General features: G+C 29.7%; 1 protein-coding gene across 1 annotated transcript in view; it reads left to right on the plus strand.

Moving 5' to 3' along the window:
* Window positions 1–18708, plus strand: part of jar (Myosin heavy chain 95F jaguar) — a 52935-nt gene that overhangs the window by 17705 nt on the left and 16522 nt on the right. The window contains exons 5-16 of the mRNA XM_067268949.1: window positions 87–251; window positions 443–540; window positions 1808–1972; window positions 2045–2210; window positions 3783–4026; window positions 5315–5472; window positions 5548–5639; window positions 7106–7178; window positions 9042–9265; window positions 13367–13661; window positions 16574–16704; window positions 18307–18514. Coding sequence (XP_067125050.1) covers window positions 87–251; window positions 443–540; window positions 1808–1972; window positions 2045–2210; window positions 3783–4026; window positions 5315–5472; window positions 5548–5639; window positions 7106–7178; window positions 9042–9265; window positions 13367–13661; window positions 16574–16704; window positions 18307–18514 — 2019 coding nt within the window. The remainder of the gene's footprint in view (window positions 1–86; window positions 252–442; window positions 541–1807; window positions 1973–2044; window positions 2211–3782; window positions 4027–5314; window positions 5473–5547; window positions 5640–7105; window positions 7179–9041; window positions 9266–13366; window positions 13662–16573; window positions 16705–18306; window positions 18515–18708) is intronic.

Here is an 18708-nt window from a genome sequence, read left to right on the forward strand (position 1 = left end):
ACTAGTAGATGCAGAAAATCGCCACTGCTACATGCAATCGTGGGTGAATACGTGCATCGAAAATTTATTCTTTTCTTTCTTGACAGCCGACAAAGCCTTTCGAGACATGAAATGCTGCAAACAGAGTCAATCGATTATCGTCAGTGGAGAATCAGGAGCTGGAAAGACCGAATCGACCAAATATATCTTAAGATATCTTTGTGAATCCTGGGGAAGTCATGCTGGTCCAATAGAACAACGGATATTAGATGGTTTGTAAAAGTTTAAGCTAAAGCAATAATTAAAGAAAGTTTAATTTTTTACTTGTAATTCTAAATATATTGTTTTTATAAGGAAATATTATAGAATTTTTTATTGTTATGAATATTAAATCAAAATACTTAGATTAATTATGAATAGTTGAATTAGAATACAAGATTTATTTTTATTAAATTCTAAATAGCCAATCCGGTACTCGAAGCATTTGGTAATGCGAAAACCATGAGAAACAATAACAGTAGTCGATTTGGAAAATTTATCGAAATTCATTTTAATGGAAAGGTAATATTTATATTTAAGTAAATAAATGTTTACAGTAAATTTAGAATTGTGTGTAAGGTTAATTTAATAATTAATCCTGTAAATTTACAACATTATAGTTCTTTAAAACTTTAAAATTATTCCTTTAAACTATTGTAATTTCGGACGGATAACCTGTGGCAGCATACACCCAGCAGAAAATTTCACAAACAAAAATAAAATCTTCGTATAATTTCCCACCATATATCCTGCACCTCTAGGGTGGCCATTGAAGACAAGACAATTACCAGTATGCAGTTTACAGTATCAAGCATTAAAATATTGCTTTTTCTGTTGTTTTTTTATTAATAAATCATTGCAGATACACACAAACAGCCAAGCCCAAATATTTTGTAATAATAATAATAGTTTCCAGATTATTTGGACTCTAGTTTGGCTAACCATTAATAATTAGTATAAAATGATTTTTTTTTAAAGGTAGGCAGTTAGACTCTATCTTATGCTAACATTAACTAATAATTACAATGATTTTTGAATTATATTTAATATTTTTATTTAATAATAAATGAAATCGAAACTAAAGATTACATTTTTTCGGACAACATGAAGTGTTGACGCTAGACACTGGACTGACTTTTTCACTTACACTTTATTTTCTTGTGTACTTCACAGTCTTTAAACTAAAGATTACATTACCTTTTTTGCTTTATTTTTAACTTTGTAACATAGAAATCCATTTTACATTAATCAAGCTAACATTCATATAAAATTTAAAATACTAAATAGGACACGTTAGCCAAAGAAAGATTAGTGACATATATATACAAGCACACGCTTGTGTATTATCTTTTTCCAGTTGTATTATCTTATTTATGGATTGGTGTATACTGATACAATGATAATGTAGCAATTCGTATATCTTACAATCAGTAATGCCTTGTAAATTCTGTTAACTGTATTATTAATCAATTATAAGCAATTGCAATAACTATATGTATAACAAGTAGACATATGTAAATATACATAAACATATTCTATAACTATATTTAATACAGTTGTTAAGATATAAGGTTACATTTTATATCAATAATCTATGTCATAATTAATTTTTACTGTATATAGTAGGCTCTCAATTTAATGGACTAATTGGGGAAGGGATGTCTGCTGTTGCCGAAAGTCCAGTAAAATAAACGAATTTTATAAACATTATATTAATAATAAACTTACAATTTACAGGATGTATTAAAAGGTTGTTGTAATGCACGTTAATCAATGAGTATAATTTCAGTTTTCGGTTGTCGGAGGTCACATAAGTCATTATTTATTGGAAAAATCGCGCATATGTGGACAGAGCAAAGGGGAAAGAAACTATCATATATTTTATCAATTATGTGCCGGTGCTCCCGATTCTATTAAACAACAATTAAAGCTTTCGAATCCCGATTCTTTTGAAGTAAGTGTTTACAGTAATAACTGGAATTATTTTAAATATCATACTAATATATGTATATTTTTTTCTTTTTAGTATTTGAATAAGGGGTGCACTCAGTATTTTTGTTCGAAAGAATCAAATAAATTAATTAATGCCAACTTTAAGTCAAAGGAACATCAAAAAAAGGGGCCACTTAAAGATCCAATGTTAGATGATTATTATGATTTTCAAAATATGGATAAAGCATTAAATCATATGGGTAAGTTAATGTTTTATCATTACTTCTAATGTCAAGTACAATGTTTTTTATCGTTAGAATCGAATATGCATTATTCCAGAATTACGGATGGCAAATTTTATATAAATTATACAAATATTAAATTCTGCAGGTAAGTTTGTGTATTGGGGATCAATGCTATTAAATTTTGGTGGCTAAAGGTTGAGGGGATGGGGAGATAAAGATCATGTGTCATATCTGGAGTAGGGTTGGATGTAATGGTGATTTTATTCGTTATTAGCATTTACAATTTTTTTACAAAACCCATCTCCATGCAATCCAATTAATGTATGCTACACACCATTGTATTTCCTATTTCTATAAATAGTTCCTTATCATTCTTGAATAATGGGATTCTGCTTATGTGTTATTTTATGCCAATTTTTTTTTCCATGTTATCTCTCTTTCTTAGTAAAAGATTTTGATGATCTTCTTCATTTTTTTTATTACCTCTTCTATTTTTCATTAATATTTCTTCTCAGTTGTTTGCTAAAGCTTATCAAATACAAGGGGTCTTCCAAAAAGAATGCTACCATTTTAAAATTATTATAATTATGTTAATTATTACTCGAGAACATCGTAATGTACATTAAAACATTTGAAAATTGTCCTAGTTTTACATTTTCTCATTACAATCTCTCAATGCTTGCTCCTTGTGTCACACAACACGTTTGATCGATACTCAAATTCTTCCCATGCTCGCTATGACATATCTGTTATTGCTTCTCCTACAGCAGCCACAATTCTGTAGCTTCTGCAGCTTACTTGTATTGCATGGTGATGAGTGATTCTGACTTAGCAAATTGCAGAATACAAAATGCCTTTTGCCATGAAGTTGCCATTTTTGCTTACGATACTTCCTAGAGGTTGTAGATGATGAGATATTCGATGTGGATGGCATGTGAAACTTGGATGGTTGCTCTATTGATTGATATATGTTGCACATTTCTTGGATATTAATTAACATAATTACAGTAATTTAAAATGGAGAACTCTTAGTGGAAAACCATGTATATTCTTGTAGAATTGTTTAAATGTGAATGAAATTCATTTCTTTTAATTTATTCTAAACTAAACTCAAATGAATTAAATGTCATCACTTTATGTTTATCATTTAATGTGGTGACATAAAGGTAATTTTTCTCTATATTTTTGCAGTATTTGGTTTCTAATTTTTTTTTCTTAATGTCTGAATATATATTCTTTCTATCCCTCCGTTCCAATCTTAAATGTTAAATCTAATGTTTCGTTTGCCATTCTTTCTGAAATTTTTCATTCTGCATTCTTGCTTTTCTGTATGGCATTGTTGACAAAACATTTACATAATCTTATTCATTATTTAATTTCATTCAAATTGTTGCATGATTAGATCAATTTTCTGGTAAAGTCTTTGTTGTAGACGAAGTAATTGACCAAATAAGATTATATAAATTCAATGTTAATGACACTATAGAAATATTGTAAACATGAATGTCAGATAATTTCGAGGAAAGGATGATGACCGAATTAAATATTGGATGTCGATTTAAAAATAACATTTTTTTTATTTTTTAGGTGTAAATGATGATGAACGTCTTTCAATATATAAGATCGTCGCAGCTGTCTTACACATTGGAAATTTGTGTTTCGATGATAATTCGGACGATTCTAAAGGTGGTTGTTCCATGTCTGATGATTCAGAACAGTCTTTAAATATAGCCGCTTCGCTCATGGGGGTCGATCCGGTCGATCTACGTCAGAGTCTCCTTAGTCGTGTCATGCAAACGAGTAAAGGCGGTGCTAAAGGAACCATTTATATGTACGTATCTCTACATTTTATGACTTAAATTCTATGTGCACATTTTGTAAATGACGAAAGTGAGTTTAAGTAAAGTAGAAATTTTTTCGGACCTTTACTCGGAGTAAGTTTGGCTCAAAAGTTGGTTTTGAATTTTGAATGCCATTTAGCGAAAGAAAGTAATTATCTAGCACAGGGCTTCTTAAATTTTTTTATTCATGACCCCATTTATGATTGTGATTTTTTTCGTGACCCAAAAAATATAAAATAAAGATATATAAATATTTTGTGATGATTTATTGATTAGGTAACAATATATATACATATGAAAAAATATAGTTTTAGAATTTGTTTAAAAACATACAAAAATATAAAATTAAAAATTGCACAAAAAGTTGTAAAATTGTATTTATTATAGTTACAAAAATTATATACCCTATTTTTCATCAAAACTGCATTTTTTGCAATAACATAAATAAAAGAGAATATTGGGCAAAATATATCGTTGCTGGTATATATTCAAGCCCTGGAATTTTGGCCGTCTTAGTTCATTCGAATATATTCAAGAGCAGCTGTTAAATGGTTAAGTATACAAAAATTAAAGGAAAATTGTTTTTTAGTGAGATGGATGTGTTTGCTTTTTACTGCATAACAAACTAAATCTCGGTGCAATGTTTGACACTACTGGACATAAAATCTCTTCAACATTTTTTTAGCGATGAACGATATTGGGATTTGATGTGTGTTAAAGCTGAAAAAGTAATTTCACATAAATATGTGGTGTTGAATGGCAGAAGAACATTTTCAAACTCTCACAAATTATTTTCAATATTTTGCATTAAAATCTCGCGACCCCAAGATCTCGCTAAGCGACCCTAAATGGGGTTGCAACCCATAGTTTAAGAAGCCCTGATCTAGCATATGTTTACTGAATGGTGCAATTAAACAATAAAGATATTAAAATAATAATAATTATATTATTATTTCTTTTATTCTTTTATTTGTTGTAAATATAAGAATAAAATGTTTATTAATGTAGCAAAGAATAATAATTAAATTAGTATTAATAAAAATCAGATTTTGACATTCTAGTCATATTTAATATAAAAAAATTAAAGTTTTCATTTGAAATTTTCAAGTTTTTACTTCTAAAATTATGCTGCATTAAATTATTAATAAGATATTTCTGTTTTTGGGTATTATATTTTGATATAATAATAATAAAATTAATTTTAAAAGAATATAATAAAATTTAATATTATCTTATATTTATTTGGCATTTTCATTAATTTTTTCTTTCTTTTTTTAGGGTTCCTTTAAAGGTCCACGAGGCACAGAACGCACGCGACGCTTTAGCCAAAGCCATGTATTCTCGTTTGTTCGATTACATTGTGCATCGCATAAATCGAAGTATACCTTTCAGTTCATCATCTTATTATATTGGCGTGCTCGATATTGCGGGATTTGGTACGTTAATTATTTTATTTCAGTGACTTTACAAAACAGAATTTTAAAATGCTATTCTTGTTACTTTTCCTCTAGAATATTTTCAAATAAATAGTTTTGAGCAATTTTGTATCAACTATTGTAACGAGAAGCTACAACAATTCTTCAACGAGCGTATTTTAAAGGATGTAAGTATAAGCATTTTGTATTCTTTGTGAGGAACCAGGGGTCCAAGGGGGGGTTCCCTTTTAACTGCTTAATTGGCAACAGATCAGCAAGATCCGCTCACGGGGTCATCGGATGGCTCTTCGATGAATTGTTGGCAGGATTTGCAAGATCTGGCTGACGTCAGGATGCTGACACCAGTTAGGATAAAGTTAAATGCATCCTAACTTGTGTGTTATACACAAGACTTGAGTAGGAGGGTCTTAAATTATTGAGTGGGGAGGTTGGTCAGCAAGTTGATAGGTGTCTGGATTTTCCAAGAAAGACAGGCCATAAATAATGTACAACACAAGTTTATTTTAACTAAATCTAAGACTTACAAAAAACTATATAACATACGATTGAATATTATATAGAGAGTAGCTATATAACACAATGCAATTATCCTACTTCGTATGGTGGTTGTGTCGGCGGTCCGATACTGTCTACTAATTCCTATCTACCTAAGCTATGTAGATCAAGAGAGAGTTTACAATAATCTAATTTAAATACCTCTGAGAGATGTGATTGTAAATCGTGGTGGAGGCATACATGACGTTCGTTCTGTAAAGTGGAAGTGGAACCAAGTCGCCGAACCATTGTCTTCTCCTGGGACTGGATTGGGTCCGTTCTATGGAGACAGGTGTGACGTTTAGGGAAGGTAGAACTTCCGAGGAATCCTAAGGATGAACGTGCCAGAGTACAGGTGCTGCGTCCTTATATTCATTTTTGCCTGGGAAAATGATCAGGTGATCGGATGTTTAATAACAAATCTGCAGGTATGAGGTTAGAGGTGTCTATTGAGGATGCTATAACGTTGCTGAAATGCAGCTGTCATAACCATATGTGGTTCATGTAATGCTAGATTCATCCTGTTTATATGGGTGAATGTTGATGTTCTCATTCCTTTAATAAGAAATTATTTAATGTAGCACCTGATTGTTATAATTTTCAGCCAGTTGTTGATAGTAAAGGGGATATTCAATTCGTTTTCTGTGTGATGTTTTCTTAACGATTGCGACGAAGAATTAGGCTTAAAAACTTCCTTAAATTTACACAAAATCAAGTGCTCAATCTCACACTTTCTTTTCACTTTATTACTTTTTATGCTTGTTGAATGTATTTCCATGCATATGAAGGCATAGACAACACCAAAAGTTATTTTATTGGTACATTTTACATTTAATTTACATTGACGCAACAGTGCAAGGCTCTTTTAAGTTGAAATAAGCTGGCACACACAAGAGCACGCTCTTACGCGTTTGGAAATACAGATGACGGAAATACAAATTAAATTCATCTGTGATGTACTCATCACAGATGAATTTAATAAATTAATTTAAATACAAATACCTAGAACTAATGACTCAATACATAATTTTTATTTAAAAAAAAAAGTCATTAAGAAATTTATTTACTAATCGTAAACATAATTTTTAAAATTAAATAGGAGCAAGCCTTATATGAAAAAGAAGGGTTAAGTGTAAGGAAAATCAATTATGTTGATAATCAAGATTGTATCGGTAAGTGAATCTTTTGTTATAAAATTTACAAAAAGAACTTTTTGATATTACTAAATTAGAAAAATAATTCTGATGAGAGAGAGTTAATTTTGTTTTGGGCTTTAAAATAGAACTTTAACAAAATTAACTACACTTTATGCCAAAGCACTCGAGATGTAATGTATTTTCTGTCTTACTGTTAAAAGCAACTTTTTATTTAAAATTGCAAGTACTTTTGATAGCTTACAACTATCTTCATCAGGATGATTCTAATAGATGATTTTACGTTAAATATTAAATTGTTTATTTAATATTACATTAAATTATTACATTACATTAAATATGTGATGGCGATTAATTAAATAATTTTTAACTGTTCGTTAGATTTTTTCAAAAGAAACTAAATATTTAACAGTACAGTATTGAACAATATTCTTTTCCTTATAAATTTAATATAAGAAATTACAAAAACATTTTTGTTAACGACGAAAACAATATAGTTCTTTGACGATCACTTGGCTTTCTTCTCCCTTTTATTTAGTTGATACGTGCTTACGTAGCTCATTTCGGGCCTAATATGCCCCTCCTCAGTAAATATTGAGACAATAACACTTTACAATCAATGTTTAAAAATTTTACATTACTTAAAAGGTGTAGATCAGTTAACTAACATACCTACACACCTTGATATCTTGGATTCTGCAACTTGAACAAGGGTTCACATACATTCGGCATGCATGCGACTTACATACATATTCTGGCATGTCCATTTCGACAAATATATACTGTTAATTATATCATCAATCGTTATAAATCTTTATGTATTCTCTAATTATATTGTTAACTATTACATTATTCTACTTACAAAAATTACAAAAACATTTTCTTGAAATTTAATTAATTGCAATTAACATTGAATAGAACTTCAATGAATGTCATTCATATCTGTCTATCATTTGGTCAAAACACTTGATTGATAAAATCAGCATTTTATGTAACAATAAATAGAGTTAAACTTTGAATTTTGTTTAAAAATTTATAAATAATAATTTACAATTGTCAAATAAAAAAAAGATTACAGATATTCAGAGACATCACGTATAATTAATGTGTATTTTATAAATTGTTAAATGGGTTAGTGAAGAAAGAAAAACATTTCTATATGCTATTTGCATTATCAAGATCAAAGAGCAAGATATATTATTTTCAGTACTTTTACCTTAAAACAGGTTGTCTGCACTAGTATTAAGTGATGAGCTGAAGTAATGTTGACCTATAAATAATATAATCATAAATTTTAACATTTTTTATAATCTTTTCTTTGATAACTTTAGTTAAATATACGATTATTCTCCATAAAAAAAAGAAATATATGCAACAGAATGTTGATGTGTGTTGCTAAATGAATGTTTTTAAGTCTGTTTGGTAACTATATTTTCAATTCTCATTAAACTTCCATTCTATATCTAATAATTCTTCTAATAATGAATGATACAGGCTGTTAATTAGATAAAGTTTACATTTACATTAATTTTTATTTTGAAAATTAACTTATATTTTGTAAGTAAATCAAAGTATATTATTATTGGAAGTTGAAGGAGAAAAAGTTAATCCAAAACAAAGTTTTTTTCAACTGATGAAAACTTAAACGGGTTGCAAGGTGATAAATCATGTAACCAAGACTAAACATTTCAAATTAATTATTTCTTAAATGATAAGTAGCATTGTACATGCGCTTATAAACTGAGAAATGTAATCTCTCAAGTTATAATTTAACAAATATTTATTTAAAAATCTTACTTTTTAAGTTAAAATAAATATAATTTTTAACATATGTGAATATCAGCAATTCTCAACATATTTATATATTATTTTTAATTTCAGAGCTTCTTGAAAACAAAGGAAATGGAATTTTCGACTTATTAGACGAAGAGAGCAAATTACCAAAGCCTAGTCATAATCACTTTACTTCTACTGTACATAACAATTATAGTCGTCACTTTAGGTTAGCGGTTCCTCGAAAGTCTAAACTGAGAGATCACAGGGAAATTCGTGATGACGAGGGATTTTTAATTCGCCATTTTGCCGGTGCAGTTTGTTACAAGACCGTGAGTTTTAAATTTAATATCATCATATAGTAAACTGAGCTGAAATTATTTAACTCCTTCAAGAGAATTATCTATTATGTATTTGTAGAAAGTACAATATAGTATATATAAAAGGATTAAATTCTAATTAAAATTAAATTATTAGGGTCTTATTTTCTTAAAGTTTGTCTCTCTAAAATACTCTCTATATGACATTAGAAACTTGCATGTGTATATACAGTAGAGCATCGATTATATGAAACAGTCCGGGACTGGGGTTGTTCGGATGAGTGATCACGAACGAAAAAATATATTAACCTATCCCATGTTGAAATTTTTCTCTGTTGCATGTCGCTTTTTTGTTGAATTTTCGTTGATGTTAAGCCTAACAAAAATGTTTTTAAAATAATAATTGTGGCTATTGTATCGTTAAAAATTATTTCTTTATTTTGCACAAACAAAATAAATATATTGAAAAATATAAAAACAAAAAAAAATTATATTTTGGAAGTTAATCTAGTATCAAAAACATTTTAATTCAGCACGACGCAGTCCTCAGAAAAACACCACACAAATCAAGCAAAACTCACCACTCACGATGGGGTGAAGCCTCGTTCAAATACTGGCGCATCCTTAAGTACTCTCTCATGGTCTCTCCTGGTCATGCCATGCTGCTAGTTAAAACACACATGCCAACAAAAATAATATTGGAGTAGCCCAAGACATTTCCAAATATTTCCAGCGCTAGCACTAGCAGAAATTTGAATTTGTCAACTGGAATGCTTTCAGTTAACTGATGTTTCGGTTGATCGGTATTTGGATAATCGATACTCTACTGTATATATATATAGCATCAACATAGAAAGTGTATCACCTATGCTTTATACTAATGATGAGGATGCAGGCCATAAGTGGACTTCTTAGATTTCCAGTGGGCTGCATACATTTTTCTTACAAAGTTAGACTTTTGAGCCTGCTGAGTACCAACATGTTTGATAATTTCCAATGTACTCGATATTAAAATAAATGTGCTAACGATATGAAAAATAGTAATGTATAGTTTATTTTCATCTTTTGCTGATCGAGTTTAGTTTGAATGTTCTTTGTCATGAATATCAGCTTAATTAGAGTTATATAATGGAAAATCTCTTGAAAACAGAAAAATAAAATTGCATCAACAAAGCCCCAAGGGATGCAAATTAGCATCTTGAGGCTACGGGTCTCGTGACCAACATATATCAAAAGCATTCATTTAACAGATGTGCAAAGTAGCATATTTAAGCTATATCTATTTATGATTTGTAATGATAACACACGTAGTACAGAGAAGAAATCAAAATGAATAAACAAAAATAATGCAATTTATTACACATAATGCTACATTGAACTTAACTGTTACTTTACACCACACCTCGACAATACTGTTAGCAAGCACTGTGTCTTGTGACAGTGCTTGCTAACAGTATGGAAGCAAAAAGTAAAGATTTACTTGTATAAATCTTGATAAATTTAGTAAAGTAATGCAGAGATTAAAATGAGTGCTGACTTTTTATTAGAAAATGTAAACAGTTTAAAAATTTAATTGTAAACTGTTTTTCAACCATAGACATGCCTTGGACTTATGGCAGGTTACATTCTGGATTGTATCTAAATCAAAGTACTTTATTTTTTTTATCTTCTAATTGCATAATGCACTGCAGTCGTCATATGCATGAGTAACTGCACCCGGTTGTAAAATTCATGCACAACTAATGTAAGTAAAGTATTAGTAGGTAAAATAAAGATTGTAAGCCTTATTTGCTAACTAGGATAATAGTACTAATATCTGTCCACTGTTAGCAAAATAAATATGTACAACAAACATGTAGAGAAGATTACTATTAAGGTACAGTACATACACTTACCTTAAATGTGGGCTTCTCTTGCTTACAAAGACTAAAGGTAAGGGTATGGCAACTTCTTATACTTGGGCTAGATGCTTTTGTTGGCTTTTTCTAAAGGCACATCATATCTGTAATTGTTTGCTAAATCATTGTTTATTTCTCCCCGTATATATTTCCTTATAATAGGCACAAGCATTTCAAATGATTGAATTAACTTTAGAACTTTGTTTAAAATTAGGATTGTTTTTCAAGAAGTGCTAGCTTCGAACCAGTGGATTAATTCTAAAAGAATTTTTATAGTCAGTCCTGTGTTGACTCCACTGACGAATGCTTCTATAATGCTTTATTTATTTCTATTGAGAGCCTGGATTACGCGTGCATTGTATAAATGAGGGTTCGGTTAGTGCCAGGCAATAAATAACAAAAAATTGTTAATGAATCAAAAACCTGAAATAGTTACTATATGTAATAACAAAAATCTATTCCTCTAAGCTCAAATATGTACAATAATGAAATAAAATTAGCAAAACTTTAAAATATAATAAATTTTAGTTTTCGAGGCCTAATTAATTTCCGCTCAGAAAATTATGTAATCTAGTGATTTTTTTATATTAAACAATTATTTCCACTTAAAAGCGAATCTAACAGGTAAAAAAATTGCCGGGAAATGATTGTGTGAAATAAATACCCCAAAAATGTGTTTTATATTAAAAAAACTATATAAAAAATTTAAAATAATCTTAAAAAAAAAAAAAAGCTTTTATTTGATAAATATAGCTGTAGGGATTGTTATTATTTCATTTGATAGTGTGGGAAAATGTACACATGCAGTCTACATTGTTTACAAACCGGTTGACCTTGAGAACAGCTGGTGACTGCTTTCCCAGGATGTTTACATGTAGGCATTAGGAAGATTGGTTTAAAGTGGGAGGGGAACTAGTTTACCACATATATTCACAAATACAACACAAAATTTTTGATTTTAATGCTATTAAAATATGGGGGCCCCGAAAAAAAGGTATATATAAAAAAAATGCTACTAAATAAAAAATACCTGCTGATGTCATAAAAACATCCAATAGTGTTTTAAAAAAATTTTACTGAAGTCAAATTGGTCCAATAGAAGTTTAGAACGATTTAATCAATTTAATAATAAAACCCCCATAAAAAACAATAGTGCAATTAGTTAGATAATTAATAAAACATTATAATAAAATTTTTGCAGCAAAACTAATTCATAAAATTTGTATAGGTTATAGATAATGATGTATATAAACTAGCCCATACATTTTTGGAAAAGTTATACCATTAAGGACTGTTCTTTTTGTAAATACTATGTAAACTGCCTGAGTTAACTCAGGCGAAGGACTATGCGAGAGTTTGCCTTGCCCGAGTTAACTCGGATGAAGAACTTAAGGAGTTTATCTCCGCAAAAATATAAAATTGAACTATATTGAAAATACACAAAAGAAACCTTACAGATTAAATTTGCCTAACCGTCACCAAGAAACTTTTACGTCGTCGGTGGAACCGGAAAGCCTTGCTTTAATCTCACACGATCCTTAGCATCACCTTGTTCGATCTGGAGCTTTGCCTCCTCCTTATAAACATTACACGATTATGCCATTTGTCCCTATTTACATACTTAAGTCGCTAATAATTCATTTAATTCTAGTAATCTTTTTTCAAGTTGCATCATTGTCCTTATATTTAATCTTTTATCATTTTTCATTGTGCTTTTTTGTGACAGTTTGGGGCGAGAGATCATTCTTTTAATTTTCGGTGGAAGTCACAATCAATTTTTTAAAGACATTCTATTACCCAATTGGAAGTTACGATCTAATGAGCTTATTATTTAAAATGTATTATGCATCAGTTATGTTCCAATAGACGGTACAGGCCATTTAATTTGTAGAAATATTAATTACTCTTCTTGAATTTCTTGAGATCTCTACTTTCGCATAGTAGTCCGTCATGCTTGATGGGGGAATTTCTAGTTAAAAGTATAAAGGTTCTAAGACTTTTATAAATCAATGAATAAGTACAAAATTTATTTAAAAAATGCAACCAAAATTTGGATAACTGAAGGTTGTCTTAATGTTAAAATTTTTCAATATCTGCTATGTTTCATATATATTATTATATTTCAACATTATATTCATTACATTAAGAATAATAATTATAAATCTTGCATTTTTTGCACAAAGTCACAATTATAACGGTTCCTTTTTATCTTTAGGCAAAGTTTATCGAAAAGAATAACGATGCACTTCACGCGTCCTTAGAAAGTTTAATGCTGGAATCAAAGAATTTGTTCTTGAAAAACCTGTTTACGGCAGATTCGAACTCTCAAAGTCTAAAAGGAAAGCTCTCGTTTATTAGCGTCGGTAGTAAATTCAGGACTCAGTTACAAGATTTGATGACGAAATTGTCACTCACTGGAACTCATTTTGTTCGATGCATCAAGCCAAATTTTAGGATGGTGGATCATCTGTTCGAAGGAAGCCAAATATTAAACCAACTTCGCTGTGCCGGTAAGTTGTTTTGTGTGCTGTTTTCCGAAAATTGAACTCTCTTTTATTTAAGTTATTGAAATTATAAAATTCAGATTACATTGTAGAGCTGATTATTAATATGATTATTGTTTATCATTTTCTTCTACATAATTGAATTCACATGGTAACAATTTAAATATAAAATCAAGACAAATTTCCAACTTTTATAATTAGTGAAATCCTGCTTTATTGTAGAATTTCAAATTTTAATTTATCTCTCCAAATATCAGGATTTCACTAAACCAAACGATTTCTATAATTAATTGGGCTATTTTTGCTACAATTAATAATTAGAAATTAGGTAATTTGGTACTAGAGGTAGACATTAGGCACTGCTTCTTATCAAAGCGAGTAACTGTGAATGGTTATATCAAATATTTAAATGTGTCTGGAAGCAGAGTCTCTCGGAGGCCTAGATGGCATAACTGGGCAGCGCACCGCAGGTTGCAAGTTCATCTCTCGCTCTGGGCTGATTCTTTTCTTCCAGACTGTTCTAATAAATATTAAATTATTAATTTTGATAAGATAGTTTTTCCAAGAACAAAAGGCAAATGTTATTAAACAAAAGTAGCAAAGGAATGATATTAAATGTTGATTTCTGACAATTAGAAGTGTAAACTTTACTGTAGTTTCTATGATATTTGTTTATATAGTCTGTTGTCACATGATTACAGTTGTCCATCAGTTTTTTAGCCAAAGAAGTTTAAAAATGTTTGGTTAGAAATATTTAAAAAACATATCGGATATGTGTGTCAGTTGAGCAGACCAAATCTTGTTTTATGAAAATATGTATTTGCTTTTTAAAAAACTAAAGCAAGACACAACATTTTGTAGTTTATTTTCTAAGTAGTAATTAAGTAATATAAATATTTAAATATATTGTGTACAAGAGTTAAGTTTTATATTTGTATCTTTTAAGGTTCTTTTCTGAAGATGAGATAAATTTCTCAAAAAGGTTAGGGAAAAAATAGTCAGCAACAACTGACTTAGATTTTAAGATCGTATTTTGATGGCCTTGATTATAAAACAGGAAAGTATGTGCCCTTACATAAGATTAAATATTAAAACGAATGATAATATTGCATGGCTTGTGATAACCACATCTACGAGTTTATGTACTTCCATTGTTTTACTCCAGTCAATAATAATAATCATTTTATATTCTCGATGTTTGCATATATAAGAATAATATGTAACAATATTTTAATAAATAATCTAACAATTACAATTAACACAAAATTCTATTAAGCTTTTACGATTATTTTGTTAACAAATTACATAAAATAACTGCATAATAATTCCCAATTTTTCTATTCCTTGCTTATTATAATACAGTAGAGAGTTGTTAATCCAAATCAATTGGGGACTGGGGTTGTTCGGATTAGTGATTTGTTCGGATAACCGATTATGTACGAAAAAATATATTAACCTGTCAGATGTTCAAATTTTTTCCGTTGCGTGTCGCTTCGTGTTGAATTTTCATCGATTTTAAGCCTAACGAAAATTTTTATAATAATAATCGAGGCTATTGTATCTTTAAAAATTATTTCTTTATTTTGTACAAACAAAATAAATATATTGAAGAATATAAAAACACGAAAATTATACTTTAGAAGTAAATCTAGTATCAAAAATGTTCGATTCAGCACGACACAGTCCGACTGAAAATCGTTCGGATAACTGGCGATTCGGATTACCGGGGTTTGGATTAACGACTCTCTACTGTATATGATAAAATTTACAATATTTTTTAAATGTTTACAGATATAGGTTGTTTAATTAATAGTTAAATTCACACTTTTAAAAACTAAACAACATGCAGATGCACTTGAATTTATGAACATAGTTGGGAGTCGAAGACTATGGGTAATTTGGATTGTTTATAAATCCAAAGTCACTTTTAGCTTTAAGGCATAACATGTATCAAACATATACAGGAGCTTCCAAAAAGATTGCTATCATTTTAAATTACTGTAATTATGTTAATTATTATTCAAGAGGTATGTGACGTACATCAATTGATTTAGTAATTGTCCAAGTTTTGTTTCCTGTCTGCATTCAGATGTCTTTTTGTCCACTGCCTCGAGGAAATGCCGTAAATAAAGATGCCGACTTTGCAACAGAGAAGGCATTTTGTCTTCTGCAGTCTACAGTGTTGGAATCATGGTAAGAATGTTTGTTTTACATGGCGTATCACTGAAATTGTCTGCACAACAAAAAAAGTCACCAAAAATTATGCTGCACGACGACGACTGATTCTGACATTACAGATTGCAGAACAAAATATCTTCTATGTTGCAGAGTTGCCATCTTTTTAACAGTACTTTCTAGAGGCAATAGACAAAAGGACACTTGTATGCAGATGATAGACAAAAAAACTGACATTTACTCTATCAATTAGTGTATGCCACATACTTTTTAGATAAGAATTAACATAATTACTGTAATTTAAAATGATAGCACTCTTCTCAGAAGATCCTCAGAAGAATGGAAATGTTACATACCAATTAAAATAATAACGAATGCTTAATAATACTTTAAGGTACAATATAAAGTATTGAATTAAGTGGGCTCTAATATAAAATAACCATCTGAAAGATTGTTTTTGATGTTTTTCTACTATAGTCCACTTAATTCAATTTATTTAATTTTTTAATAATATTTTTATTCATGATTGAATATAGTTCATTGGCTAAATATGAGTTCGGCTCACAAATCATCATTTATTTATTCATTCTAGCGATTTAAGTCGAGAAAATTTGCATCAAGAGTTTGTGTTTTCAGAAATTTATATCTTTAAACGTTCATAAATCAAAGCGCATTTGTAATAAAATTTATTATTTTTATTGTTAGAAAATGTTTTCAATAATTAAATATATTTAATATTTTAGGAATGACTTCTGTATTAGAATTAATGCAGCAAGGGTATCCGTCTAGAACGCAGTTTTCGGAGTTATACAATATGTACAAAAAGTATCTTCCAGCCGAATTGGCAAGATTGGATTCCAGACTGTTTTGTAGGGTAAGTTTATTGTCGAGAATCGAACTTACGAGAAACGCTATATTTGTATTAATCTTACACTTCAAATTTAATTCTAAGATAAACAAACATGAGATTTAATTTTTATTTATTATTTGTAAATTTTGGAAGGAAAAATAAAACTGCAATGTAGTATAAGATCAAATTCATTTATTAGTTTATTGTTAATTGAATCTACAATAAAATCAGATAAAACACTACGACGCCAGCTCAGAGTTAAAATTGTGTGTGGTGCCATCTGTTATGAGACGTTATTAGAAAATCACTTATGTATCTCTATATTAATTGAAAGAGAGTTTCAGTTTGCTCAGTTTAGTTTGAATAAATAGCTGGGAATAAAAATACAGTTCGGGTATCAAATTAAAGCTCTTACTCTGTAGGTGATGTTGCCGAAGAGAGATTTGAGAAAGGTACAGTGGTTTAGGTGTGGCAGAGATGCATCATTAAGCCTACGAGACAGATGTGTTGGGTGCTAACGCAGTTTGTTTGGTTTTACACAAAAAGTCAGTAGTAGTTCATTTTAGCGAGTGTTACCATACATCACATATTCGAAATATGTGGGAGCACCATATCCTATACTGGAGTATTTTATATATAACCTATATACTGTGTATGTATATAATTTATTTATTTACTAGCAGATAAGCCCAGTGTTGCTCAGGCAAAAAGCAACGATAGCGAAGATTAAGATTATTACATTATAGCCAATTTTATCCATTTTTACAAATGCAAGAATTAGGTCCCTCCTGTTTCCAGACTAATTAGAGAATTTTTAGATGGGTCTAAAAATATGTTCGATTTTCCGCAAAAACACAAAAAACCACATCTGCACATGTAAATCTTGCATGCCGCTTTCTCTTAACACTTTCATTGTTATGGAATACACTTCTTTCATCCCTACGTGGTACCCTACGAAAATGCAGTTAAAAATAAAAAATTGCATCGAAAATAGTACAGTAGAAGCTGAGTTCTTTAGGATAAGCTTTAATTCTTTCCCTCTCCCCTGCGGGGGGGAATTTTGTGTGACATCTATATAATAGTAGGTATATGAAAACACGTGCATATTCTAATGCAACATTGTGTCAAAATTTCAAAGCAATTGGTGAAGAACTTTCGGAGATTTAAGATTTTGAACAAACGAACATTCACATTTTTATTTATATAGATTTATTAGGGATAGGGGTCCAATATATGTGAGCCACAATAAAAGTTTAGAAGAGCCACAGTTTGGCCATTGTTGTTATAAGCTATTCCCAAAGTGATTAGAACAAGCAGATTCTGTTTTATATAATTTTTCAAATATAAAACGGGGAAAAAACACTTGGATATGATTAGAAACATGAATTAAAAACAAAATATATTTATAAACTTAACAAATATAAAGTTACAATCTTCAGTTTTATTCGATAGTCATACAAATTACACAAAAGTTAGAATTATAAAACTATACAATATAACTGTTAATATTATTCATAAATGAATTAATAAAATAAGTAATGAAAGTTTGTCTGTAACAGCAAAAATAAAAAATTATGGTCGATTATTTTTTTTTTTTTATATTACATTTAACTTGTTCTTTGGCAGGCACTGTTCAAAGCTTTAGGATTGAATGAAGAAGACTTTTGCTTTGGCTTAACCAAAGTATTTTTCCGTCCCGGAAAGTTTGCAGAATTCGATCAGATTATGAAGTCCGATCCCGAAAATCTTTCAATGCTCGTCAACAGGGTGAAAAAATGGTTATTGGCGTCGAGATGGAAGAAAGCGCAGTGGTGTGCCTTATCTGTAATAAAACGTAAGTATTTTTAAATAAAATGAGTGAAGAATATTATCTATAAGCTCTAAATTAGGGGTTCTCAAATGCAGCCACTGTAGTCGTCAATCTATTCTGCGCAATTCTCCAATTTAGAGAGTCAATTCTTTAAGTTTTTACTTGCTAAATATCTGCCATTTTGGGTGCATTTTGATGACTGAATTTCATTTATCTTA

The sequence above is a fragment of the Centruroides vittatus genome, unplaced genomic scaffold, assembly GCF_030686945.1.
Source record: "Centruroides vittatus isolate TY-2023 unplaced genomic scaffold, ASM3068694v2 contig_1078, whole genome shotgun sequence".
Lineage (NCBI taxonomy): Eukaryota > Metazoa > Arthropoda > Arachnida > Scorpiones > Buthidae > Centruroides > Centruroides vittatus.